The 27,089-nt window shown below is 39.0% G+C and overlaps 1 protein-coding gene across 3 annotated transcripts in view; it reads left to right on the top strand.

The window, feature by feature from the left end:
- The window catches only part of LOC109937727 (arf-GAP with SH3 domain, ANK repeat and PH domain-containing protein 1-like), a 315,453-nt gene that overhangs the window by 101,459 nt on the left and 186,905 nt on the right, over positions 1–27,089 (top strand). For 2 of the 3 annotated variants that reach the window (XM_048595762.1, XM_048595761.1), the window contains exons 4-6: positions 7,189–7,334; positions 18,919–18,993; positions 22,548–22,597. In XM_048595762.1, coding sequence (XP_048451719.1) covers positions 7,189–7,334; positions 18,919–18,993; positions 22,548–22,597 — 271 coding nt within the window. Of the gene's footprint in view, positions 1–7,188; positions 7,335–18,918; positions 18,994–21,260; positions 21,568–22,547; positions 22,598–27,089 lie in introns of those variants that run through there. The other variant, XM_048595763.1, reaches the window with a different exon arrangement.

Here is a 27,089-nt window from a genome sequence, read left to right as displayed (position 1 = left end):
TCAACCTTGAGACCACAGATGTGTTCCCTTCAACCTTGAGACCACAGGAACATGGAACAGAAGTAGACAATTCAGCCCACAACCCTACTCGACCATTTGATACGATCAGCTGATCTCCCCTTGGCCTCCACTCCATTTTGTTGCCCACTCTTTTTGTAACCCTCCAACCCGTCACAATTAAAAATCTCTGTCTCCTCCTTAAATTTACTTACTGTCCCAGCATCCACTGCACTCTGGGCCAGTGAGTTTCACACATTCACAGCCCTTTTGAGAGAAGTAACTTCTCCTCTGTTTTAAATATGCTAACCCTTATCCTAAAAGTGTGACCCCCTCGTTCTAGATTGCACATAAGGAAACGTCCTACATCTCTTTTGTCAGTCCCCTTTAACATCTTGTATACCTTAATTAGATCTCCTCTCGTTTTCTCAGCCTCAGAGAATATAAACCTAAACTGCCCAATCTCTCTTCATAAGACAGACTCATCCTGCCTGGAATCAATCTAGTGAACCTACTCTGACTTGCCTGCAAGACAAGTACATTGTCCCTGCCCCCAACTCCAGGAGACCAAAACTATACACAGTACTCCAGGTACAGTCTCCCTAATGCCTTACACAATGCAGCCACACGTGTCCTCTTTTTTTAAAGCAATAAATGCATTTGTTTACCTCGTTGCTTGTTCCTGCATGCTAGTTGTTTTGTGATTTGTACTTGGGCATCCAGATCCCTCTGCTCTGAAGCATGCTGAAGTTTCTCTCCATTTTAGATAAGTTGCCTTTCTATTCCTCTGACCAAAGTGGGTAAACTCTGGCTTACCTACATTAAAGTTTATCTGCCATATTTTGGCCCATCCACCTCATTTGTCCATACCAATTTGTAAATTTCTTATTTGGTTGCAGGTAATTTTCCCACCTATTTTACTGTCATCTGCAAATTTGGCTCTAGCGCTTTATTTTCCTATATCCAAGTCGTCAATACGGATTGTGAATGCTTGGAGCCTGAGGACTGTGGCACCCATTAGTTACAACTTGTCAACCGAAAAAACTCATTTATCTCAACTCTGTTGGTTAGCCAGTCTTCCATCCAAGTGAATAAATTAATCCAAACACCATGTGATCTTGTCTTGTGTATTAACCTTGTATGAAGCTATATTTGGAGTATTCACGGCCTTCCTATATAAATAATTCCAAAGATTCACAAATTAACAAATTTTCCCTCTTCCTTCAGTCCTGAATGATTTGCCTACTTACTCTGAGACTATCCCAGCATTTTTTTTTAAGATTCCCCAGCTAGTGGAAACAACCTTACGACTATCTTTCTTGTTAAGCAACATCATAATGGTGAAAGTGTCAATGAACTTGTCTCTAATTCACTTATAACTTCATGCATGTTCTCTGGAGTTTATTTTTCATCCATTTGTCCTGTAACTTCTAGGTTGCTCTGTATAAGGAAACATTCTACATCTATTTTGTCAGTCCCTTTTAACAACCTAGAAATTACAGGACAAACTTCTCAACCCAGGGCTAATTGAATCAAACTGTACAGGACTGTCTCCAGTGGGGCAAGGATACCCTTCCTTAAATTAGGAGACTAAAACTGCACCTATGCAGATATTCCAGGTGTGGTCTCAGTAAAGCCCTGTTAATTGTAGTAAGACTTTTTTTTATTCCAGTGCTATAATCTCCTTGTCAATACAAAAAATTGACCTTAAATCCCTACAGAAATGTGGTAGACTTCAAGTAGGAAATATAAACCTGAAGCAGCTGTGTGTAGGGAGTAGGTACTCCCACCTTTTGAGTCTCCTGTCAACCTTTATGTTGAATATAGGCAAAAAGGATGATTAAGGCTGAAAAATTGAGTTACCTTGTATGCTTGGTCAACTTGCATGCCAGGACATACATAACCTACAAATTTCTCGTATAGTCCTTGTACACAGTTGCTTAATCCATCGCAGCACCTCTGTCCTCCTTTGTAGCTTGCATTCCCACTGTGATGGACCATATTCCTTTTGGGGGAGAAACCTGTGTTCAGGTGATAATCCCTTGAACTTGATTTCTCAAAGAATTGTTGTAAAAAGTGCTTCCTTCCAGTAATTGACCATGTGCCCAAGCTGAGAGAAATGATGTTTTTTAAAAAAAAAGTCATTTAAAAGGTTGAGCAGTATTCTGGGTATGACCCTAAATTCAAGCAACTTTTGGTTTAGAACAGGCTGGCAATGGAGAACATCCCTTTTTAAGCCAGGTTGGGTTGAAATTTTCAGTGCTACTTAGGAGGGCTTTAAGAACCTAGATAAATGAAGTACTCTCCAGCAATTTGGACTTGTGGGATAGCCAAGCTGAAAGAGAGCTAAAGAATGTTAGAACCAGGAAAATTTCAATATCCTATGCTACGCTTAAGACACTTTCAGTACTAGTGTTGAACTGGTAGTTGAAAGCCATGAGACTGTTAGAGGAGATGTGAAAGGATTTGCTGGAAGTAAGAGAAAGCCCAATAAATTTCAATCGCTGTAGGAATATTTGTAGTACTCCACTCAAGTGGTTAATCTAACTTTTTATATTGACAGCTGCTTTTGAGGTTTTTGTGATGCAGGTCAAATGAGTTTTTTGAAAGAAATTGGAGTTAAGTTTGCTTGAGTCTAAATGACACTTCTTAATACAGCATTATCTTTTCTGACTGTTTCTAATGTAGTTACCAATATTCAGATTTTTGATTTTGTTTTCAACTGTGAACCTTGTGGATTCATTCTTTCTGTAAATACCATATTCTTAAAAAAAAAAAATCAATAATTGGCCACAATCAAGATCATAACCTCACCTAGCTTTGCATCATCAGCAAATTTAGATGCACTACTGTCTCTCTGCCTGTCGTTAATATAGTATAGGTTAGAAACAGCTGAGGTCTCAGCACTATTCTTGTGGCACTCTACTAGTGATGACCTGCCGAGTTGATAATGCCCCTTTTTTAAGACGTTCCTGTCCATAAACCGATTCTGTATCCTTGCTAATAAGTATTCCCATGAGCTCTTATCTTGCCTATTAACTTTTTCCTGTGATATCTTTTTAAATGCATTTTGGAAATCTAGGTGTACTACATCTTACTGGTTCCCTATTATCTACACTGAGTTGGTAAGATTTTCTAAATGCAACGCTAAGACACATGCTTGAAAAGGGCAGTTTGTTGATAGTACAATTGGAAGACTGGAACTTGAGTAACATTTACTGGAGCATTGGAGTGCCCCTGAAATTCAACTATCCTAGGTTGCAGTTTAAACAACTTGCTCCTTCACACATGACCTAATTTCTAACATGGATAGCGTAAACTGCTGGGGCAGGCTAGTTGGTGGAAACCTTGTTACATCAGACTTTGTGGTGCAGTGACTAAAGGGAAAGTTTCGGACGCAGTTATTTCTGTTTGAGTATTTTCTCATCTGAGACTGACGGGAGACTCCGTAAATCAGCTAATTGTATTGACTCTTACAAAAAGAATCCAATGTGTCCAGTGAGCCAAAATAATATACTGGCTGAATAGTAAGAGAATGTACAATTTGCTGAAGTTCATAGCTTGCATCAACTTTCCTTGAAATGAAGTTTTGAATCCAATCGTTCAAGTTCAACGGAAAGTTAATGCAATGCCATAAACTTCATATAAACTTTAAACTGTTTAATTTAACCTTGCCTTCAATTTTTGAATTGTGAAATTTGGAGAGGAAATTATACTTTGCATCTGTAGTGATCTATTCAGGATATCCTGTGACTGAAGGTTTACCTGTCTTGTCTCCGCTGTATGATCCATCCATTTCTCATAATCACTTAAGTGTGAATATCAATATCTTTCTGAGTAGGGTTTACCCTTGTGATTTGAGTTCAATGAAACTGTTCTGTTGTATTTTAGAGATTTTTGTTTTGCTGCTGCATTTGGAGCCTTGCAGTTTGTGGATATATTGGAGAGTTTTGGGCATAAACTCCATGAAAATATTAACAAATCATAATTTCTCAATCTGCACGCAAGGAGAAACTTTACATCTGTGAAAAATGAAGTCTTGTTTCATTTCAGTGGCATGAGTTTTCATTCTGGTAAACATACGTTGATATCCTCAAACTTAAATTAATTTGAACTAATGGGATTATGGGAGTTGCTTAGAGTTGCAGTTAAACCTAAAACATTGGTTTATCCGCACAAGTTCAGCCTGTCCAGGTAGTGCCCCATCAATCTACTCTTGATCATCAGCATGATGGAAGGGGTCATCAACAGCATAATTAAGGGGCATCATCCAATGCCTTTCATTGGATCCTCTGGGCCATGGACCAATTATGAACAAAACAGTTGAATACCAGAGGTGAGAGTGCATGCTCATGACATCAAGGCAGCATTTTTTTGGGTACGGCATTAAGAAACCTGAGGAAAACCCTGGAGGTGATGATGATCTAGGGAAAGAGTCTTCCACTGATGGGATTCATCTGGTATGAAGGGAGATGAACGTAATTGCTGGATATCATCTGCAGTATTTTGCTCTGGCTAGTGTGCTATTCCCAACTATCTTTCCGTTGCTTTGATAACCTTCTGTTGTAATGTGAAAAATTAGAGATGTTTGCTGATGATTGCATGATGTTATCAGCCTTTGTGTTGACTGTTACTTCAGGCTTAAAATAAAGTAACATTTGTGCCAAATGTGCCAGACAAAGACAGTCTCTAACAAAAGAATCTAAACCTCTCCCCTTGATGATCAATGACATTACATTCACTGAATTACTCCTACTCTGAACACCATGAGGATTACCAGAAACTGAACTGGATGTGGCTACAGCAGTAAATCAGACCAGGAATTCTGCAGTGTGTAGCTTTCTTCCTAACGTTCCCAAAGCCTGTCTATCATGTACAAGGCATAAATCAGAAATGTGGTGTAATGCTTTCTGCTTGCTGGGATGAGTGTTGCTCTAGCAACACTTGGAGAGATTAAATGCTACCCATGACAAAGCAGTCTTCTTGATTGGCACCCTGTTCATCTGCTTCAACATTCATTCATTCCTTCCTTGATGCACAATGGCAGTAGTGTGTGCCATCTACGAGGTGCGCTGACTAGAGTGACAAACCAAGGCTCCTTCAACAGTACCTTCTACACCTATGCCCCCTTGAACAAGTCTGGAATGCCACTCTACTTCAAATTTCCCTTCAAGCTGCAAGCTGTTCGGATCTGGAACTTTTGTACCATTCCTTTCTTGTCAGCCCTGCTGGTCCATCTGTCATCAATGGACTACGGAGTTCAAAAATGTTGCTCACCACCAGCTTCTCAAGGACAAATGGGAATGAGCAATGAATATTTGTCAAACCAGTGACGCCTATATCTTATGAACAAGCGGGAAAAAAAAGGGCTGAGTGTACACATAAGACCATTACAATGGAAATGGTGATTAAATGAAAATGTTCATATTTGTTATGTACTGCAAATAGTGACTAAAGGAAAGTTACTGTAACTTTATTTAAGCTAATATTAAATGGCTAATAATGGAGGCCTTGTGGCAAAGTGGATAGTATTCCTACCTCTGAGTTTAAAAATTCCGGTTTTGTCCTACCTGAGGACTTGGTGCCAAAGAAGGTGCATTTAATAATGCACACAGTGAGTTGATTTTCATAGTGAATTTCCTTCCAGTCCCTGTCAAGATGGTAAGAGTGGGAGAGATTCGTCGTCACCCACATGATTGAATGAAAGTTGGAGCCTCTGTCATCACTGTATAACTCAAACACAATGTGCAATGTGAAAGTAGATGTTACTACAGCAACCTAGGGGCCTCGTAAACTGTAACACACCAACACCAGCAGATAGTTTATTTTAATCAATCTAATGGAATGATAACTTGGAACATCATTGTTTCAATTAAAATAAACCAAAGGATGCAAGTTTTCTCCTTTTTTTTTATATAAATGAGACAAGCCAAAGGTTGAACTTTTCCTTGCTTTGTAGCTGAAGCTTGGAACCACAGCACAAAACTGACTATTTCAGTAGTTTTATTTTTGGTCATACAGCTAAAGTAGAATGTTAAGTGAATTCAACAATACATCTTCTGAGAACAGGATTGTAATACAAATGATGGGCATTTTTGTGTTACATATGACCATGATATTACTTGTATTTCCCCTGAGGCAGCATCTAACTTCATTAATTTTCTAGCATTGATATATCCCGTATTGTGACGATGCTGTGGCTTTAAGAGGTATATTTTGTCCTGGTGTTTCTTTTTGAGAGGTTGAGACAGAGGAGACAAATGGTCTGTTGCCATCTAATAAAGTAAACAGCTTGTGAGGCCTTGGGTTTGTGTTTTAAAAAGGTGGAACAATAAGAGCAGCATGAAGGGCTGGGTCAAGCTCTCACAGCTAGGATTTTGGTTTAGCTTTTCAATAGCTGCTGGTATTTTGAACCTGTCAACTGTTATTCCTCTCACTACTACAGCTAAAAGCTTGGGTTCTCTTCTTGCTACTAGAATTGCATATTAGACAATCTGTTTTACTGAATTTGCCTTTGCCAAAAGGGGTGTTTATGGGATGTTACTATATTGGAACAGTTGCTGTTTAGAAGTTAAATAATGTGTTATTCTGTTAAGTTTTCCAATAGTTATTTCATATCTTCTTTCTTTTGTTTTATATTTTAACTATGTAGTTTCTGAAAGAAATGTGTTTTGCTTCAAACCTCGTGGTTTGACCATTCGAATTGCCTCTGGAACTCAGTGCCTTAAACTTGCCTTTTTAAAAGTAAAAAGTTAGATCTAGGCTATCTTCTTGATATATTTTTAAGGGGGTCGGTCTGGTCCAGTCCATAACTATTGATATGCATGAAATAGCTTTACTGCAGCCATCCTAATTGGTTAGATTTGTTCTGTTCATTCTATACTGTTTACTTGCTTTCGGGTGCATGGCATTATCTGACATTTAACTTGAACATATAGAAAGAACCACCTTGTAGAAACTGTGGTCTGATTGAATTAGGAATTGTATTCTTGCAATACATATTCCACAAATTAAGTGTTAGGTAAAGATGGTTTCCTGTATCAAACTTCACCAACTGACTTTCAAGAATAGGAATGGAGAATGTTAAACAGCCAACATTAGTACATTACTAGCTATGTAGGGATAGTTACAGGCAAATGAAGTTAAATGTGGAAGATGACTACATCTCATGTTTTCTTGCTTCTTTTACAGAACATGTGCAAAATGAAGAGAACTATGCACAAGCACTAGATAAATTTGGTAGTAATTTTTTAAGTCGTGATAATCCTGATCTTGGCACAGCTTTTGTTAAATTTTCCACACTCACAAAGGAGCTTTCAACATTGCTGAAAAACTTGGTAAGAGTTTAGGGTCTTGTATTTTTTTTTTTTTTGCTAACATCACTGATCCACTATGACTGAGTACTTTATTTAAGTTAATCCTATAGAAAGAATTGTGACAATAGTTGGATATATTAATTTTAAATAATTATATTGATATTTTAGTATTATCAGTACACTTGTTTAATGGTATTGTTTATTATTCCAAGAAGTAAGTTTTGGATTTTCACAGAACATGAGTCCATCTTAAATTTGGAAGTATATCTGCACACCTGCTTCACAGCCTTTATATTTTTTCTGATTAATAACAGATTAAAAAATGATACTGACTGTGTCACATGCTCTAACCCTGTGTATCAGCTTTAATGTAAGCACCAATAATGTAATCTTTTGTGCTGAAGTAGTAAGATTGATACTAGAAAGTCCAGAGCAAAGAAGGTAGTCCTATTGAATCTTGGAGATGATGCATAATTATTCTGGTGTAGACGTCTTTGTGACTGGCACCTGTGCATCTTGTGTTTTAAGAAACATTGCACCTGAGAGAAATCTTTTTTTATTTCTTATGGTATATTGTCATCACTGGCTAACTCAGAATTTATTGGTAATCCCTAATTTCCTTGGAGAAGATCTCGAGTTAGCTTTTTGAACTGCTGCAGTGCTTGGGCTTTGGGCTTTAGGCCTTAGGGCTGGGATTTTGAGCCAGCAACATTTGAAGGAATAGCAGAAGAGCTTCATAGGAAGAGCTGTGGCGTTGGGTAGAACTTCCAGCTGATGATCCCATGCATCTGCTGCCCTAGTCCTTCTAGGTGGTAAAGGTTGTGTGTTTTTGAGATGCTGTTGCAAGAGCCTTGGTGGGTTTTTGCAATTTATTTTGGATGGTATACATTGCTGCTGTAGTGCAACTGTGGTGAAGGGAGTTAATGTTAAACATGATGGATGGGGTACCAATCAAATGGGATGCTTTGTCCTGAACTGTCGAGCTGCTTATGTTGTTGGAGCGGCACCTGTCCAGGCAAGTGTGGAGTACTCCATTACAGTACTGACGTGTAACATGTAGATGGAGGACGTGGACTGGGGAGACAAGAAAGTAGTTAATTGTAACAGAATTCCTACCCTCTGACCTGCTTTTGTAGCTACAGTATTTGTATCGGTGGCCCAGTTCAATTTCTAGTCTGTGGTAACCACTAGGATGTTGTTAGTTGGGAATTCAGCAGTGGTAATGGCTATGATTTAAGCAAATAATTGCTTCTTATGCTGCATGGCTTTGTGTTGTCACCTGTTTTCACCAAACAATAATCCATGTAAAATTAACAAGTTCTTCTTATTAAAATACTAGAAACTAAGCATATCTGCTCATACCATCAACTGTAATTTCTGCTAGGTTTAAGAGGAGATGATGTAGTGGTAATGTCACGAGACAAGAAGTTCAGAGGCCCAGGTTAATATTCTCGGGATATGAGTTCAAATCCTGTCATGGAAGCTGGTGGAATTTAAAATCAATGAGTTAAAAATTTTGAATACAAAGCTTAATATCTGTAATAATAACCTTTAAAGTACCATTGTTGTGAAAAATAGATCTGGTTCACTAATGTCTTTTTAGGAAAGGCAATCAGCCATTCTTAGCTGGTTGGCTGTTTTTGAATCCAAATGTAATGATTTGGTTGACTCCTAATTTCCCTTTTGAAATAGCTAAGTAAAGGTATTTGGAATGGCAACAAATGCTGGAGCGATCTCCACATCAAAGAATAAATTAAGTTCCTTCAGTTCCCCTTCCCTATAGATATCAGTGCAGCTTTGTACGACACTGTAATTCACTCCAAATCAACTCCTTTCCTTGGCTTCTGTGTCTCCATTTTGGGCAATAAACTGTTCACTGCCATTCCCTACAAAGCAACTAACTCCCATCACTACCTGCACTACACCTTGTCACACCCTATGCCCTGCAAGGACTCCAACCCATTCTCTCAGTTCCTTCACCTATGTCGCATCTGTTTGGATGATGCCACCTTCCAAAACAACACTGCTGATGTGGCTTGCTTCTTCCATAATCATGGTTTTCCACACTCTGTGGTTGACAGGACCCTCAACCGTATCCAACGTATCACCCCTGCTTGCGATTTTCCATCACTCAACAGTGAAATCAGGTCACCCTTGTCCTCACTTTTCATTCCATCAGCCTCCACATTCAAAGGATCATTCTCTGCCATTTCAAATGACTTCGGAGTGCCACCAACACAAACACCTGCCCCTCACTCCCCTTGCCTGCATTTCGCAGAGATCATTCCTGCCTGGACACCCTCGCCCATTCCAGGACCACTAACACCATGCACCCCCAGCACTTCCCATGTAACCGCAGAAGGTGCAACACCTCCCTGCTTGCCACCCAAGGGCCTAAACAGTCTTTCCAGGTGAAGCAGCATGTCCCCTATACCACCACTAATCTTGTGTATTGTATTCGCTGATCCTGATGTGGCCCACTCTACTTTGGAGAAATCAAACACAGACTAGATGACCACTTTGCAGAACACCTTTTTGGTCCTTGCGCAAGCATGACCCTGACCTTCCTATAGCTGGTCATTTTAACATAGCATCTTGCTTGCATGCCCACTTGTATGTGCTTGTCACGCTGCAGTGCTCCAATGAAACACAGCAAATTGGAGGCACAACATCTCATCTTCAGACTAGGCGCTTTACAGCCTTCTGGACTTAAATATTGAGTTGAGTTCAACAAGTTCAAATTGTGAACCAACTCCCATTTCTTCCTTTTTTTTCTTTTAGCTTGTTATATTCTCTCACCTTGTGCCTGTCTTTTTTTCTTTTTTTTTTTTTTTTTTTCCCCCCACCTCCCCACCCAAAACAGTGGGATCAACATCATCTTTTTTATTCACTCGCAATCTAGGCCCCACTGGCCCCGCACCTCCCCCCACCCCTTCCCCAAATGATAGCATAAATGCTGCCCCCTCCACGCTTCACTTCAGCTCTGATGAAGTCATCTAGACTCAAAATGTTAACTTGTTCTCTCGCCATGGATGCTATCTGACCCGCTGTGATCTCTAGCACTTGTTTCCAGTAGAGATTCCAGAATCTGCAGTAATATGCCCTTCCTCGTCTGAGTGCTGTCTTACACATATTCCCTTTAATTATTTTAAAGGTTTGTACCACATCTGCACTTGTGCACCTTTTCTGTTGTCCTGCAAGGTTTAGATGCTTGGCCTTTCTCCATAATTGAACCCCAGAGCATTTAATATTGAACTGTTGTTCTCCGAAACCTTCCTAATAAACCCACTTGAAGGACTTTAGAACAGGAGGTCATTTGGCCAGTTGTGCAATTTGCAATCTCTTGTAAATATTCAATTTAGCTCTACCCCTGTTCCCCATAACCCAACAAATTATTATTCAATGTTCGTCAAGTTTTTGAAAATAGCTTGTTTCCATCATCCGTTTATGAAGCGCACTCTGGAAACTGAGCAGTCTGAAAAACCATTCCTTTGGCAGCGCGTTCAAGATACATGGGTTTTACTGCCATGAAGGATGAAAACATCGCAGATGCATTGGAGGACCACCTGCAAGTTTTTTTTTTTTTTTCTCTAACCCACACTTTGCCCTGACTTGGAGCCATATCACTGTTCCTTCAGTGTTGCTAGGTCAAAATCATGAAATTCTCTTCCTAACAGTAACCCAAGAACTGCAGCAGCTCAAATTGACAGCTCACTACCATTTGTTGAGGGCAATTAGGGATGGGCTACAATTGTTGGCTTTAACCAGCAATACTCATACATCACGAATGAATAAAATATATTGTTTACCAGTACTTGTCACCTGTATTACAAGGACAAGGTTATCATAGTAGAGAAGGTGAATAGGAGATTTACATCTGTTCCCAGGAATGAAGAATTTTAGCTTTTGAGGAAAGATTAGACAGGTGGGGTTGTTTTCTTGGAACAGAGAAGGTGAAGTAAGATTGAATTAGTGATGTAGATAATTGATCCAGATGGAGTGCATAGGAAGGACATATTTCCTTCAGTGAGGTAAATAACTAGCAAGTATCAAATTAAAGTAATTGGTGAGAAGCTTGGAGAAGGAGAGTTTCTGCCACCCAAGCGGTAGTGAGCTCTGGAACTTGCCATTTGAATGGATGACACAGCACAGCTTAAAAACCCCTCATCGTGTTTTTTTAAAAGAAAATCTTGAACAAGGAGATGCAGAGCTCCAGACCAATATGTGGATGGTGTAATTGAGCTGGTGAGTTCTTGGTTGGCTGCACATTCTTTCTTGGGATGTGTGGCCTCCTGTGTCACATGAATATACTGTCTTCAAAACAATTGGCTTGACCAATCTGTAGATCTTCTGCCTTAATTTCATTTTGTGGCTTTGGGGTTTGGTTTAACAATGAGCTATCTCTAGAGCCTTTACTATGTTAAAGGTGCTGTGCTGATGCAAGTTGTCTTGAAAGTTGGAGAATTCAAGTAAAGGATATTTATTGTATCATCTATAAAAGTTTATTTCGTTGATGATGAAATAATAGTCTTACAGTTAAGTATGTCTTGTTTAGCCACAGCCCTTTAAATATTGGTTTTAGTGACCTGTTTAAAAAGGTACCTTCTTTGAATGTTAAACTAATTAATGGGCTGGGGTAGATATCCTCCTTTTAATATGGAACCTGGATTATGAATTTTTTGAGCCTCAAAAATTAGTTATGGACCTCTTGGGTGGGGAGAGGGGCAAGAATCAAACTATCAATTTCTCCTTAAATTAGAATAAAAGCCCATTTGAATTAGAAACTACTTGAATATTTACTTCTGTTTCTTCAATACATATTCTTTAATGACTTCAATTTGTTATTGTGATAAATGTTTGTTTATACAATAGTATTTGGGAACTTCAGTTATAAAGTAGAGGTTATTAGATTTTGAGTTTTCAGTCCTGTGAAGGTGACTTCCAGGTTCAGAAGCTCTTGTTTAAAGCATTGGGTACAAATAGTGTTACCAATAAATCATGTGATATGAGCTAAGTGACTAGTTAAGAGAAATTGTTTAAGAGATTGAGCATTATGACTTGGAGAGACGGATGGTGAGGGGCCACAAGCAGGGGCCCAGTTTGACGAGAAACTATCCAAATCAGCAGAAGAGCGGTTCAGTTTTGACAGTTTCCAGGCCATCGGAACTCAAGAAATCTTGACCTCTTTCGTAGTCTAAGTAGACAGGGCTGGAAAAGCCTTGAGTTTTCCTTAGGATTCAGTGAGAAGAGTCAGTAAGTTAGCCTATGACTGTATATCTTGGGGATAGGAGGCACAGTAATGGAGAGAATCACATGAATGTGCAGGAAGTTGCCAACAGGAAATGCTTGTGGCATCCTCAGTTGTGCAGGAATTTGGAGTGAAGAGTGATACTTCACTTGGGTTGATTGTCTGAAGGATGTTGCTTAAATGAAGAGTAGAATCTCTTTGCAATTGATGAGATCTTTCCAATTCAATATGACCATGAATGATTGTTCAAGCTTGATACCCTAATTCCACCTGCCCCCATATTCCTTGATTCTTTTAGTTTTCAAGAGCTATATCTACCTCTTCCCTGAAAACACACTATATTTTAACCTCTGTCAGTATCTCTGGTAGTGAATTCCAAGCTCACCACTCTCTGGGTGGAAAAAAAATTATTCTAATCTCAGTCCTTAAAGGTTTACCCCTTATCCTTCAACAATGACCGGGCTCTGGATTCCCCCAAATCAGGAACATCCTTACTGCATCTAACTTATTTAGTCATGTTATTTTATAGATTTGTGTGAGATTCCCCCCCTCATTCTACTTAACTCCAGGCAATACAATAGTGACTGACTCAATCTGTCCTGATATGGCAGGACCAATATGAGGAATCGATTTGGTAAACCTTCACTGCACACCCTCAATAGCAAAAACATCCTTCTTTAGACAAGGAGACCAAACTGTGCATCATATTCCAGATGTGGCCTCACCAGTACCCTGTATAATTGCAGCAGGACATTTTTGTTCCTGTACTTGAATCCTGACGCTATGTAGTCCAAAATGCAGTTGGCCGCCTTTTCTACCTGCTGCACCTGCATGCATCCTTTCAGGAAGTGATGCATGAGGGCACCCAGATCCTGTTGAACATTCCCCTCTTTGAATTTACAGCCCCTCAAATGACAATTTGCCCCCTCATTTTTGCTCGGAAGTGGATAATCTCATTTTTATCCACAATTTATCCACATCTGCCATGCATTTGTCCACTCATTGAGCTTACCCAAATCTCACTGCAACATCACTGCATCCTCCTCACAGCTGACCCTTCCACCCAGCTTTGTGTCCTCTGCAACTTTTGAGAAATTACATTTAGTACCCTCACCTATATCATTAACATATTGTGAATAGCTGGGTTCCTAGTGCTGATCCCCACTACATCCCACTAGTCACTGCCTGTCATTCAGAAAGGCACATCTATGCCTCCTCTTTATTTCCTGTCTGCTAACCAATTTTCCATCCTATACGCTTAAATTTTACACATTATTCTCTCAGGTGAGACGTTGTCAAAAGCTTTCTGAAGATCCAAACAAACCACAAATCTTTGAAGAAGTTCAGTAGATTTGTCAAACATGATTTCCCTTTGGGAAATCCATGTCGACTGTGTGTGATTCTACCACTGGTTGCTAAGTGATCTGCAATAAAATCCTTGATGATGCATCTAGCATCTTCCTCACTACCGACGTCAGACTCACTGGTTTATAACTCTCTGCATTCTCTTGGCCTTCCTTCTTAAATAGTGTGGTTACATTAACTATTCCCCCCTCTGTAGGAACCATTCCAGAGTGTCAAGAATCTTGGAATATGACCACCGTGCATCCACTATTTCCAGGGACACTTCCTTAAGTACTCTGGGATGTAGATTATCAGGTCCTGGAGATTTATCAGCCTTCTCCAATGTAGGAGGAAAAATTATAATGATGGCCTCTTGTGAATATGTTCATTGACTGACCATAATGGTATCAAAATTGTAAACATAAAACTTAGGGTTCATCAAGCCAGGTTTCACTATTAACATCTGCTGGGACCATATTTTCATCCCATGTGAAATCCATTCTGTATATTGTTGCAGCCATGGTCTGAGGAATGTATTGTTTCTCGCTGCTCCTACTTAATCCACTGGTCCTAGGATAATTCTTAGATTTATTCCCCAGTTGCTGATGTGGCCACTTAAATGAATCATTTAGGCTCAAAATTAAAAGATCCAATCAACCCAGTTTTTTTTAATGCAGAATTTTTTTTAACAAAAAAATCAGTCATGCCACGTGGCATCATTCGATAGGCAAGCATTTATTGCCCATGCCTAATCTCCCAGAGGACAGTTCAGAGTCCACAACATTGCTGTGTCTGGAGACGCGTGTAGGTCAGACCAGTAAGAACAACAGATTTTTCTGACAATAGTTTCATGGTCGTCATTAGACCCTTGATTCCAGATTTTGGTTGAATTCAGACTTTGCCATGATGGGATGTGGGCTTCCATCCCCAGAATATGACCTGCGTCTCTGGATTAATAGTCTAGGATAATAACACCTGGCTATCGCCTCCCTGCAAATAACAATAATATCAAAACAAGACTTATATGAGATGCAAAACTGAACAATATAGTTGAATAATATAGATGGTTATCTTCTAAATAACACAAACTCAGCTGTTAGGGAGAAATAAAAATAAATTTTCTGGAGAGATTCAATTTGGGGAGGGGGAAAAACACATTTTGGCCAATTATGAGAGAATTAAGGGATAAAATAGAAAATGTTCCAAAAAGCTTTCAGTTTGTCCTCTTTGCTCGTGTTGGCAGATGTCATAGATCCATGCAGTTGTTCCTGGGCTCTCCTTTTGTACAGTTTGTTCAGAAAATATGGAGAGGATGTCTTAAAGTTTTTCAGGAAGAATAGCTTGTTACAGTTTTTTTAGCTCTCAGAAGGGATCCTCCAGAGGGTTTCTTAAGTTGGTAAAGGCTGACCTGGGTGTCTTATCTCTTGATAGGTTATACCCCAGATTGTGCACTCAAGCAATATCAAATATCCACAGTCCTGAATGCCGTAAGATCAAACATATGACTTCAATTAAATGAAAAGTTAATTTAAACCACATGACTTCCAGAAACACTCTTTTATGCTACAGTGACCTTTTTTAACAAAGGAAGTCCAGGTATTTTTCTTGGCACCTCAAGTGTACCAATTTTTAGAATCCTTTGGACTGAGTTCTCAAAGTGCCAAAAAGTGGATCACCTTCAAGATATCTATCATTTTCTGATTATAACAGTTTAACTCAACTCACTGAATTCATCTGTCCTATAAGCTGTCTTCTATTGCAAACCAGTTACATCTGCTTTTCTGCTCTGATTTCATGCCTTGCTGCTCTCTTTTCTTGCGTATGGGTTTTCAACTGAATTCATGTGCCTTTTCTGTATTTACCTTCTTTATTTCATGTGCATATCTTGGTTACTTAGGACAAAAATGCTTCATCATGATCAGGATCTTTATATTACAACATACTTCTAAGAGGTTGGCCGGTGGTAGTGGATTGAATCCGTGATAGTTTGTTCTTCTGCAGTCTGCGTTAAGAATGCAAGGGATGAAGGTATCCTGTCTGGAATACATGCGTAGCAGATGAGTGTAAGCTATATTATGGTAAACATTTAGGGATTCATCAGAGAGCAGTTTAATACAAGCAACAGCCTCCTCGATATCCAAGATCCTAAAATTTCCTCCCTTAACAACATTGTGGGTATAACTGCAATGGTTCAGAGGCAGCTCACCGCCTCCTCAATGGCACCTAGGAACAGGCAATAAATACTGGTCCAGACAGCAATGCCCACATTGCATAAGTTTTTTTTTTTTAAAAAAAAACTAGAGAAACAAAATTTTGAGCTGTTGACAAGGTTATTGTAGTGATTGGATGACAGGTTTCTGAAAAACAAGCTATGTCAAAGTGCTCTTGGTTATCTGCATGAATCTTCGATTGTAATATTTTCTTTATGATCTTAGAACCATTGGTCCCTTCAGTCTGCGTGGTTGCACAAGTGCTTGGTAGTCCTGATGCATTGACTCCCACATACGGAAGTCCCTGCAGTGAGGGGACGTAGGCGAAGACCACTTGTTTTTGGAAGAAATTTAGACTCTTAGTTATCAACTCAGAATTATCCTATAAGATTTCATGTTTTGAACTCAGTTAACCTAGCACCATATACTTACTTAACACATTCTTTTTGCTGAAAAATCTCATCAGATTTACATTTATTCTACATTTGTTTCCACAAGAGTTTTTCATTTCACTTTCAAGGGTTTTGATGATTTTATTTATCATGGAAACAAACAAACGCGGCTTCGTTCACTAACATGATATGTGTCTCTAGCTGGGCTGCATTTATTGCTAATCCCTTGTTGCCCTTAAAAAGAAAATGCTGAGCTTCTCTCTTGAGCTACTTCAATCCATTTGGTAGGTATACCCACAGTGTCGCTGGGGGTGGAGGTCCAGGATCTTGAATTCTCCCTAGTACTCCCACTATTTTCTTAGCTGAGATTTCTTGGGGTCCAGCTAGGGGCCCTCTCACCCCATGACACATCGTTGTGGCTTTCCCAGCTCAACCATGGGCCTTGCTGAATTCTTTAGTGACTCAATTTTAAAAAAAAAAAAGTTTACTTTCTGAGAGCCCTCTGTTTCTAGTCTGCAGTTCCTGGCAGATTCTGTCTGTCTGTTTCAAAGCTGTTCCAGCCTTTCAAGCCAAGAATTGATGTATTCATTCTGTTTCTGTAGCTGTGATTTTGAATCCTACTGAGATTGCGTGATTGCTCAAAATTTGTTTGGTTGAATTATTTCACACTATATACCTGTTCCTTTTTGTCCTATAACATCTGGTAAGTCTCTCTTATCAGTTTTCCATCAGCTTAGTTCAGATTAACTGTTCCCTATCACTGTCTGGTTTTATAAATAATTGCTCTTTTTTGCCTCCTATGGATACTTACTGGCTTTGACTTTTTTTTTTCCCCTGTGCCTTAGTCCTACCACAGGTGTTGAAACCATGTATATACTCCTTTAAATTAATACTACCTAAATTGCAAAGTCCTAATTCCTGTAGTCTCTATATTCTTCACTTCATAAAATGAAAAATCATTTTTGAAATTTCTGGCAAAATTTGATTGAGTGCTCATCTCTAGTTGCCTTAAGGTGGTGGCCTGCCTCCATCTTGAAGTACCAAATAATCCTGATTTGTAGTTTGTTGTAACCTGAATGGCTTTCCAGGTCAATTAAATGGCCTTTATAAGTCAGCTATGTTTATGTGGGACAATGCAAGTCTAAAGTTTCCTCCTCTTAAAAAGCATCAGTGAACCAGTTGGGTTTTTATCTTGATGCCAGATTGCCGTAACATTTTTGTTTTACTGATATCACCTTTTGATTGCAAGATTATAAAGTTGAATTCAAATTCTCAAAGTGCCATGGTGGTATTCATGTTCTCTGGATTTATTAATCTGGGATCCTGGATTACTAACTCACTAAATTAATAGTTGCAATATCAAACGCTGCCCTACCCACATGTAGTTACACACATCTCCTTGTGTATGTGTCATTTTCCCCTCCATTCAGATGGTGACTGCTGCAAGACATCTTTTCAGCAACATTTTGCTTTGCTGAAGAGTGGTGAGATGGTCTCTGAATTTAGTTTACTTGTGCTTTGATAACACATCCTTCTGACATTTGGTGCACATATTCTCATCCAGGATACATTGGTAACCCAGGATATCCTTTATCGTGCATTTCCTACGTGTCCAATGTTAGATTTTTAGGAATTTGCTGTACAATCATATTGTGAACAAAATATAATTTTAGATTTTGGGAGTGACAAAATATTTATTACATACATTATGTAACCTTCTGATTTTGAAATAGAATTGGACTGTAATTGACCTTTTTGGAGGACTGTAGTAGCAATTTTTTTCCACTACGGAATGAAATGTTTTCCCCCATTCTGTGATTTAATCTTTACTTAGTTGGTATGAAAGGGGAGTCAGTCTCTCTCCATTCACTTGGGATATGTTCATGTTAAATCTTGTAGCTGTGATGGACATTGGGAGCAAATTAGTGCAACTTCACGCCTTCACCTACAAACCTAGGGGTAATGTGGTCCACTTAACATGTATCTAGATGCTGGTTTATGCTGCAAAGAGTGACATACTTGCAGTGAACTATATATAGTTCTCTTTTTTTTCCCCAAAAGTGCAAGTCTGAACAAAAGAAGGTGCTTCTAAAGTTTGTGATGGCTGACATTTTTAAATGTATTTTTGTCTGTTTCATAAAATGTGTCCATGCAATATTAATGTCTCCAGGGCTGTGGAAGATCAGCCCTGTAGTATGAGCCAATGTATTTCAACTTTGCTAATAATTAGTTGCGTAGAAAAAAAATTTCGCTATTGAACTTGCAAGAACATTGAGAAATCTGTCATTGCATCCTGGGTGTAACAACCCGTTGCACTATTTTTTGCACTGGAGTGTAATTGTTGATCAACTGAGTCATGCTAGTTGTCAGACAATATGCTTATTTTGTTTTTGTCTAAATACAATTTTCAGCTGCAGAATCTTAGTCATAATGTCATCTTCACTTTGGATTCACTATTGAAGGGAGATCTGAAAGATGTCAAGGGGGTAAGTATTTGGATTTGGTGACAATTTTGATGTAAATGCTAAACATCGTTCACATTTTTACAGAGAATCTGGTGCCAGGAAGTGCTAAATAACTCTACATTTGAGGATGATGTCATAACCCTGAGGTTTTTTTAGCTGATCATTGAGCATTAACTAAAAAATGGCATTTTCCTTTGGTAATGTGATATTGAATGTGACATAGAAAAAAGAACTTTTGTCGGCTTTTTGGTTAGTGAATGCAAACACCCTGCTGAATGAGAGGAAGAAATGTGGGGTGTATTTTAATCATCTTTATTTTGTTTTTAATGCTGCATGTATATTCACGACATTGAGCAGCTTATGATCTCGCCCTGAACAAGCATTGAGGCTACAAAGAGGGCTCATGTGAGAAAGAGAAAAGTCACATTGGATCAATAAAAAGAGTATATAAAAGTTTTGAAGAGAGCAGACAAGGATGATCGTATGAATCTTAGGAAGGCTGTACTGCAAAGCTGCTCAAACTGGTGTAAACACTCAAAATAATGTTTTCTGGAGTTACTGATTTATGTTGATAAACGCATAAATGCAATATCTGCAGTTAATCCCTGCTGCTTTAAATAACAAGTACAGCGGACTACCTCAAAATAAGAGTTGTGACTGTGCTAGTTGGTTGGCAACAACTTCATCTTTTTGATGCCCTGCAGCAACTCGGCAATGATTGACAGTACCTCCTAAATCTATACCCCTGCCTCCTAAAAATACTATGAAAACTAGTTGTGGGAATATCATAACCTCCAATATGTCTCACATCATCCTGGCTTGGATGTTTATTTCCACTTTGTTGATAAATGAAGTTTCTGGAAATACCTACCATAACAACCCTTTCATCCAATGGTATAATGATTAACCTGAGGCTACCTATCCTCTTGTCAAGAGGAGCTGGGAAATGGGCAATAAATGTTAGTTTTGCTACTGTCATCCATACTTGATAGAATCCTTACAGTATGGAGAGGGGCCATTTGGCCCCTTGAGTCCACACCAACTCTGAGTATCCCACCCTGTTTACCGTGGCTAACCCACCTAGCCTACACATCCCTACAAACTATGGCCAATTTTAGCATGACTGATCTATCTATTTGCATATCTTTGAACTGTGGGAGGAAATTGGAGCACCTGGAGGAAACCCACATAGACATGGGGAGAATGTACAAACTCCACACAGTCACCCAAGACAGGGTCCCTGGTGCTGTGAGGCAGCGGTGATAAACACTGAGCCACCTTGCAGCCCTATCTTGGAGGAACAATTTTGAAAGTTTGTAGGTATTTGTCACGTAACTACTGTCTTCCTCCCTCCCAACCAATTACTAATCATATTACAAAATTACCTCCAATTTCATGTACCTTCATCTGTGATTACTTATGTGGAACCTGATTTTAAATTCATTTTCTAAATTCGTATGGACAAAATTTGTGGATGCCTCCATATTCGTCACGACATGGACTTCAATGTTGGCAAGATTCCATGAACAGGCTTGTTGCAAATCCATGCTGATTTTCCTAATAAGCTTAATATTTGCTTAATTGAGTTATACAATCCCTGATGACATTCTAGTAACATGCCCACACTTTTCTATGTTTACAGGCATAAATTGGGTGTGTGACATCTGTTGCACTTGCCTGGAAATTCCTATGTAGCAGCATTCTGTGCATTCATTACATTGCAGCAGTTCGTTAGAAAATTCACCAACACCACCTTGGGTGAAATTAAGTCACAACTTTGGAAGCAGTGTGAGAAACAGACGGATAAATTGGTCTGTAGTCAACTCATATCTTCCTCATTCCCTCAATAAAAATTGTGTTGAGGTTTATTGTTAATACAGTTCCTGAATTTGGAGAAATTCAGAAAGTTATGGCTACATGTTTAACTTCCTCATCCTTTACTTGTAAAACCTTGGGGTAAAAACCATCATCAGGTCCAGGATACCCCCTATATCTATCTTTCTCCATTACTATCTGTTTCATATTAAATGCATCAAGTTCCTTCCCCTTCCCTTGATTATTTTGTACCTTCTTTTGTTTTGGTGGGGAGAGGGAAGTGTAATGAAATTAATGTGGAAAGTGTGCCACTGGGACAGTCAGATGAGCAGGGAGCAAAGACTAAAGTATAATGTAGGATGCAAAGTGTATTTTAAAAAAAAAAAAAAAAATTGCAGTACAGATCAGCAAGGGAGCTATTGGGGAAGCACTTGAAAACCAGAATAGAGGTGAATAGTTATCTTTGGAAGAAGAGCGAGCAGTAACATCTTTGAGGTTTTCATGAGGGAATACATGAGATGAGCAATCCTGCAATCCTGTGGAAAGTCAAACATCTTGGTAAATCAGGTCACACAGTATGTAATTTTGTGCCTTCATTTTAATTGAGAATATCAGGGACTTGAGTACAAACAATTTCTTGTATAAAGGTCACATCTTTTTGTTTTTAATTTTTGACGATGGACCAAATATGAAAATTACTGCTTTGAATGGAGGACACTCTGGAAAGAGAATGACTAGAGTTTCAAAAATTGTTTACTGGAGCTGTTTCCATCTTTAAAAGTAAGTGGAACTAACAGGTGCATGAGAAACGGTTTTTCTTTGTGGGAACATTGAAGACAGACAAATTGTCTCATGTTTATGTTCAGGGTGATTCTTCCCTGTGACATTGGTTAGGTTACCTTTTCCGTTTACCACTTGGAGTGATTGTGAGAGCATTCAACTTAATGAATGTATGGATCAGCCCCTGATGAGGTGATCAGGAGAAAGCATCAAGGTTGGAGACAGAACGAAATTTATCAGCAAGTCCAGCTCCTACTAGCTGTTGTTTGTGGAATTGCCTCTTGTAGAATGACCGTATTGGATACAATCTAAACTGGGCTTTATTTAATAGCAATGAAATTATCCTGCAGAAGCTAAAAGAATTCTTTCAAATAAGTATTGTGGATAATTATTTTTAAATGTTGTAAAAGAAACAGTACAAGATTTGTATACTGGTGAAGTTTGTCATGAATATTAGGGACATTATGCAACCATTTTTGGATCCATACGCACAAAGGTGACTGACAGATCCTATGCATTAGCTTTGTGTCAACAAATTTGATCAGCAGTAAAGGTATTGATATTTATTAGAAAACCAAATAAATATGCGATGGAGCTTCAGAAAGAGGATCTTGCCTTATCGGGCACCTTGAATTTTGTGACTGTTTCCTTAGCGACTGCAAAACATTATGATGTGGGCTACAGTACGTGTTAATGCTTAGTACATATTCAGACTATGCAAAGACAACAAAGCTCCATCAGGAAATTGGTGACGAACACTTAGATGGGATAGCTGTACAAGATTCCAAGAGGCAAGTACTTTTCTGTCATATTAGAGACCGAAATCAGTTGTGTTTTTTTTTTTAGCAAGGTGAGCTAATGACCTAAATGGTCTGCCTAATCCTTACTCCTCTGTACTACAGAAATGGCCTTTTTTTTTAAACAAAATGTAGTTATTTGGTAAATTATTTCTAATATTCAATATTATTTGTATTAAACAGGACTTGAAGAAACCTTTTGACAAGGCATGGAAGGATTATGAAACAAAATTGTAAGTACAGTTATTGTTTGGCAGGAAGCATGATGAGAGTTAGGCTTGCTTGTTAGATTCTCTCCATTAAAACTTAGTAACATTCTATGCTGATATCACTTGGCTATATCACTTTGTAAAAATGAAGCAATAGCTTGGTATTTACAAAACTGATTATGACATTCCTTAGCAATCCTAGTTCAAACTAAAGAATGTGACTTCCATGATGCCCTTAAGTTATCAGAGTTCTCCTTATCCCGGTCTGTCCAGAATGCATGCTGGAGACACAATGGAAGTAAAATAGAGATACGTTGCCCTGAAAGTGCCCCACTGGTAACCTGATCGTTTTCCCATCTTCAACGTGTAAATAGCATCTCCCACTGCCACTATTTGGACGGATTGCCCCTCTTTGGGGCTTGATTGTAATCCGCCTTGGCCATCATTTGTTTAACCTTCATATGTCTCCTACTGCCTGTCAGTTTCTCAACCATGTTCCCTTGCACCCACCACCCTCAATCTCTCTCTCAAAGGCTGATCCCATCTCTGGCATTGCTTTTCCTTTCTTTAACTCACTGTAGATCATGGTATCGAAGAAGACTTCATGCTTTTAGTATCAAAAATAATGATATTTGCAAACTTCCAGTATGTAGGTGCTGCACCTGTTTTAAGCTATGGAATGCGATACTCTCATTAGGAGTTGTCTTAATTTTTCAGCCAGAAATGCATGCTTTAATCCCATGTGCTGACTTACAATAATCCTGATATAGGTTGTGTTGGGCCTAAGATGCTCGAGAGTTCAACGTGCCCACACAGAGCAGACTTCATTTGGCATGGTGTATGATGAGCAGAACTAGTTCCTCTAGAAAAACCAATGGAGTATCAAGTTGCTTTCAAGCTAAAAGAAAATCACCAACTCATCAAATATCTGCTGTGGTGAAAGAATTCTGTATTAATGGAAGACGGGTGTGAGAATGAAACAAGTTGAATCTGGTGTATGTAAGATCCCAATATCAAATGCACCATCAGAATAAGGGTCAGCTGTGAGCCTAAACTAGCATGTGTCAGAATGGACCCTACAAATCATGGAAATAATTGCATTGTCCCCAGAAATGCATATTCCGATATTGCACGTTAGCAGGCCAAACCAAAACCTGAGTCCGACACCGATACCAGATCAAGTTTTCATTGGCATAGTGCCTTTGTTTTCATTCCATAATTTGGTGTTGTGGCAGAAGACCAAGATTTCACAGCCTACCAAAAAACATCTGCCAGAATTATCAGTTTCAACCAATCTTTATCAACAGCAACATAAACATGAGTATCTGTTAAACTCAGCAACGTGGATAAAACACCCATGAATTTTGACACTAATCCAAATAGTGGAAAGGTTTAAAAACGGTTTTAATGAAAATAACAGTTCATGAGAAGACAAGATTCACAGTAGTGCTGTACTACATTGTCAACAGGTTGAAATTGGAGTCTGTGGTAACTTTTAAACATAACACATTGCTGAACATCCGTCTCCTGCAGGAGATTTTGTGCTTGTCCATGACAATAGATGTATGGATGGGGATTAAATATTTTTATGAATTAAGAAATTTTGGATAAGGCATTTTGGCCAAAGTAGAGAATTCAGCTTTTTAGCATGAGACATGTTACAATGATTTCAAGGTGGCCTGCACCAAAAAGTCAACCTTATTGCAGTTATAGTAGGGGGCCTAATGTCAATACTTCAGTGTTTAAGTGCATGCTTCAACAATGCATTCAAAGATTATTTGTGCTGAATGTAATTGGTTTATGGCTGACAGTGAATCAACTGTCCATTGGGTGGAAATAAGTCGGCTGTTGCTTTTTGCAGTTTAATTATCAAATTGTGGGATGCTGTTACTTCACCAAGTATCATCAAATCATTCAAAAACAAATGTGCAATATTAAATTCCAAATGATCTTTTGAAGGGATCATTCTGAGAGCAGATGTGCTACATTTGATCCTGATTCAGATCCTTAATGATCATGCTATTGGGTAAGTAGGCTCAGAATGAATTTAATGAACTTGTGTATGCCAAAGTCAATTAATTCATCAGATTTAAAGAGCTTTGACTGTAGCTAAAAGAATCTTTGTACAATTCCTTTCAAAAAAAGTGCCACATTAATTTGATATTAAATACATGTGTTCTTCATATTTTATGCTTGGTGTACAAGTCCGTCCCCACTTCTTTGGAGGATTTTTGGAGACTACAGCGTCTGATGTAGGCTGTGATCTACAGTATTGCAGCCTTATTCCCTGCTGTATGCTGATTTGTAAAATAAAACCTTTGGAAGATGACATTGCTTTGCTTTTTTTTATTGAAAATTTATAGCAGGGTGTCTCCGGGCATGTGTCAATTTACAAGAATCTCCATCCCTACTGAAACATTAATAAACAAGTGATAATGATAACTCCTGTTGGGAGATGAGGGAGGAAATTGCAGTGGTTCTGACCCAAATTTTTAATTCCTGTCTAGTCCTCTACCACATTTCCTGCAAAGTGGAACCACATTCGCTGTCCTCTAGCCACAAGGGAAGTGCTAGTGATAAACTAGGGTGTTAAGGACCAGGTGAGGATCTCATCAGTGATAACAAAACTATTAAAGAAGATTCTGAAGGAGAGAAATCATCCCCACTTGGAGGGGCAAGGTTTGATCAGGTGTAGTCATCATGGCTTTGTCTGAGGGAGGTCAAGCCTAATAGATTTGATTGAATATTTTGAGGAGGTGACCATGTGTCAATAAAGATGGTGAATTTGATGAATTTCAGCAAAGCCTTTGTCAAGGTCCCAAATAGAAGACTGATAAAGAAGGTAAAAGCACATGGGATCCAGGGTAACTTTGCAAGTTGGATCGGAAATTGTTTTAGCAGTAGGAGACGGAGCAATGATAGAATGCTGTTTGTGTGACTGGAGGCTGCTGTCCAGTGTTGTACCACAGAAATCAGTGCTGAGTCCCTGATTATTCCTGATACATAATTCTTAAGTTTGCATCGTATGTAGAAAGGGTGGTTAACAAGATGTTCGGTACATGTTCATTGCGCAATCATAGTCATAGAGATATACAGCACAGAAATAGACCCTTTGGTCCAACTCATCCATGCTGACCAGACGTCCCCAGTAAATCGAGTCCCATTTGCCAGCATTTGGCCCATATTCCTGTTAAAGCCTTCCTGTTCATGTACCCATCCAGATAACTTTTAAATGTTGTAATTGTACCAGCCTGCACTCTGGCAGCTCGTTCCACACACGCACCATCCTTTGTGTGAAAAAGTTGCCCCTTAAATTCCTTTTAAATATTTCCCCTTTCACCTTAAACCTATGCCATGTAGTTTTGGACTCCATCACCCCATAGAAAAGACCTTGTCTATTTACCCTATCCATGCCCCTCATGATCTTAAAATCTCTATAAGGTAACCCCTCAGCCTGCGACACTCCATGGAAAATAGCCCTGGCCTATTCAGCTTCTCCCTTTAACTCAAACCCTCCAACCCTGGCAGCATGCTTGTAAATCTTTTCTGAACCCTTTCAAGTTTCACAACATCCTCCCTATAACAGGGAGACCAGAATTGCATGCAGTATTCCAATAGTGGCCTTTTGAGTATAGGAACTAGGAAGTCATGTTGAGGTTGTTTAGGACATTGGTAAGGCCTCTTCTGGAATAGTGACCAGTTCCGGAGGCCCAGTTATAGGAAGGATGTTATTAAGCTGGACAGAGTTCAGAAGAGACTTACCAAGGTGTTGCTGGGTATGGAAGGTTTGAGTTATAAAGAGAACCTGGATAGGTTGGAACTTTCACTGGAATGTAGGAAGTTGACAGGCAACTTGATAGAAGTTTATAAAATAATGAGAGATCTAGAGTTAATGGTAGTTGTCTTTTCCCTAGGATAGTGGATTTCAAGACTAGGGGACACAGTTTTAAAATGAGAGGAAAGAGAATTTAAAAAAAGATGTGAGGGACAAATTTTTTAGAGGGTGGTTCTTGTGTGCAATGAACTTCCTGAGGATGTGGGTACAATTACAACTTTTAAAAGACATTTGGATAAGTACATGAATAGGAAAGGTTTGGAGGGATATGGGCCAGGAGCAGGCAGGTGGGGTTAGTTTAGTTTGGGATTATGTTCAGTATGGACTGGTTGGACTAAAGGGTCTGTTTCCTTGCAATATGACTCTGACTTTCTGTATCTACAGTATTGAAGAAAATTTGGGGTATGACAAGTAAGTTTGCAGATGACAAGAAGATTGACTGGTGGTTGATGGTGAATAAGGTCTTGGGTTACAGAAGGATATACATGTATTAGTCAGATGGTGGATGGAATTTAACCTGGATAAGTGTAAGGGGGTATACTCGAAGTAGTAACCGGACAATGGAGTACTCAATGACCAGCAGGACACTGGGAAGCTGCGGAACAGAGTGATCTTGGAGTGCTTGTCCACAGATCCCTGAATGTGGCAGGTCAATTTAATAGGATAGTTAAGACACAGGAG

This window comes from Rhincodon typus, chromosome 4, assembly GCF_021869965.1.
Source record: "Rhincodon typus isolate 14 chromosome 4, sRhiTyp1.1, whole genome shotgun sequence".
In the NCBI taxonomy this organism is placed as follows: Eukaryota; Metazoa; Chordata; class Chondrichthyes; order Orectolobiformes; family Rhincodontidae; genus Rhincodon; species Rhincodon typus.
This window is presented reverse-complemented; position numbering and strand designations above follow the sequence as displayed.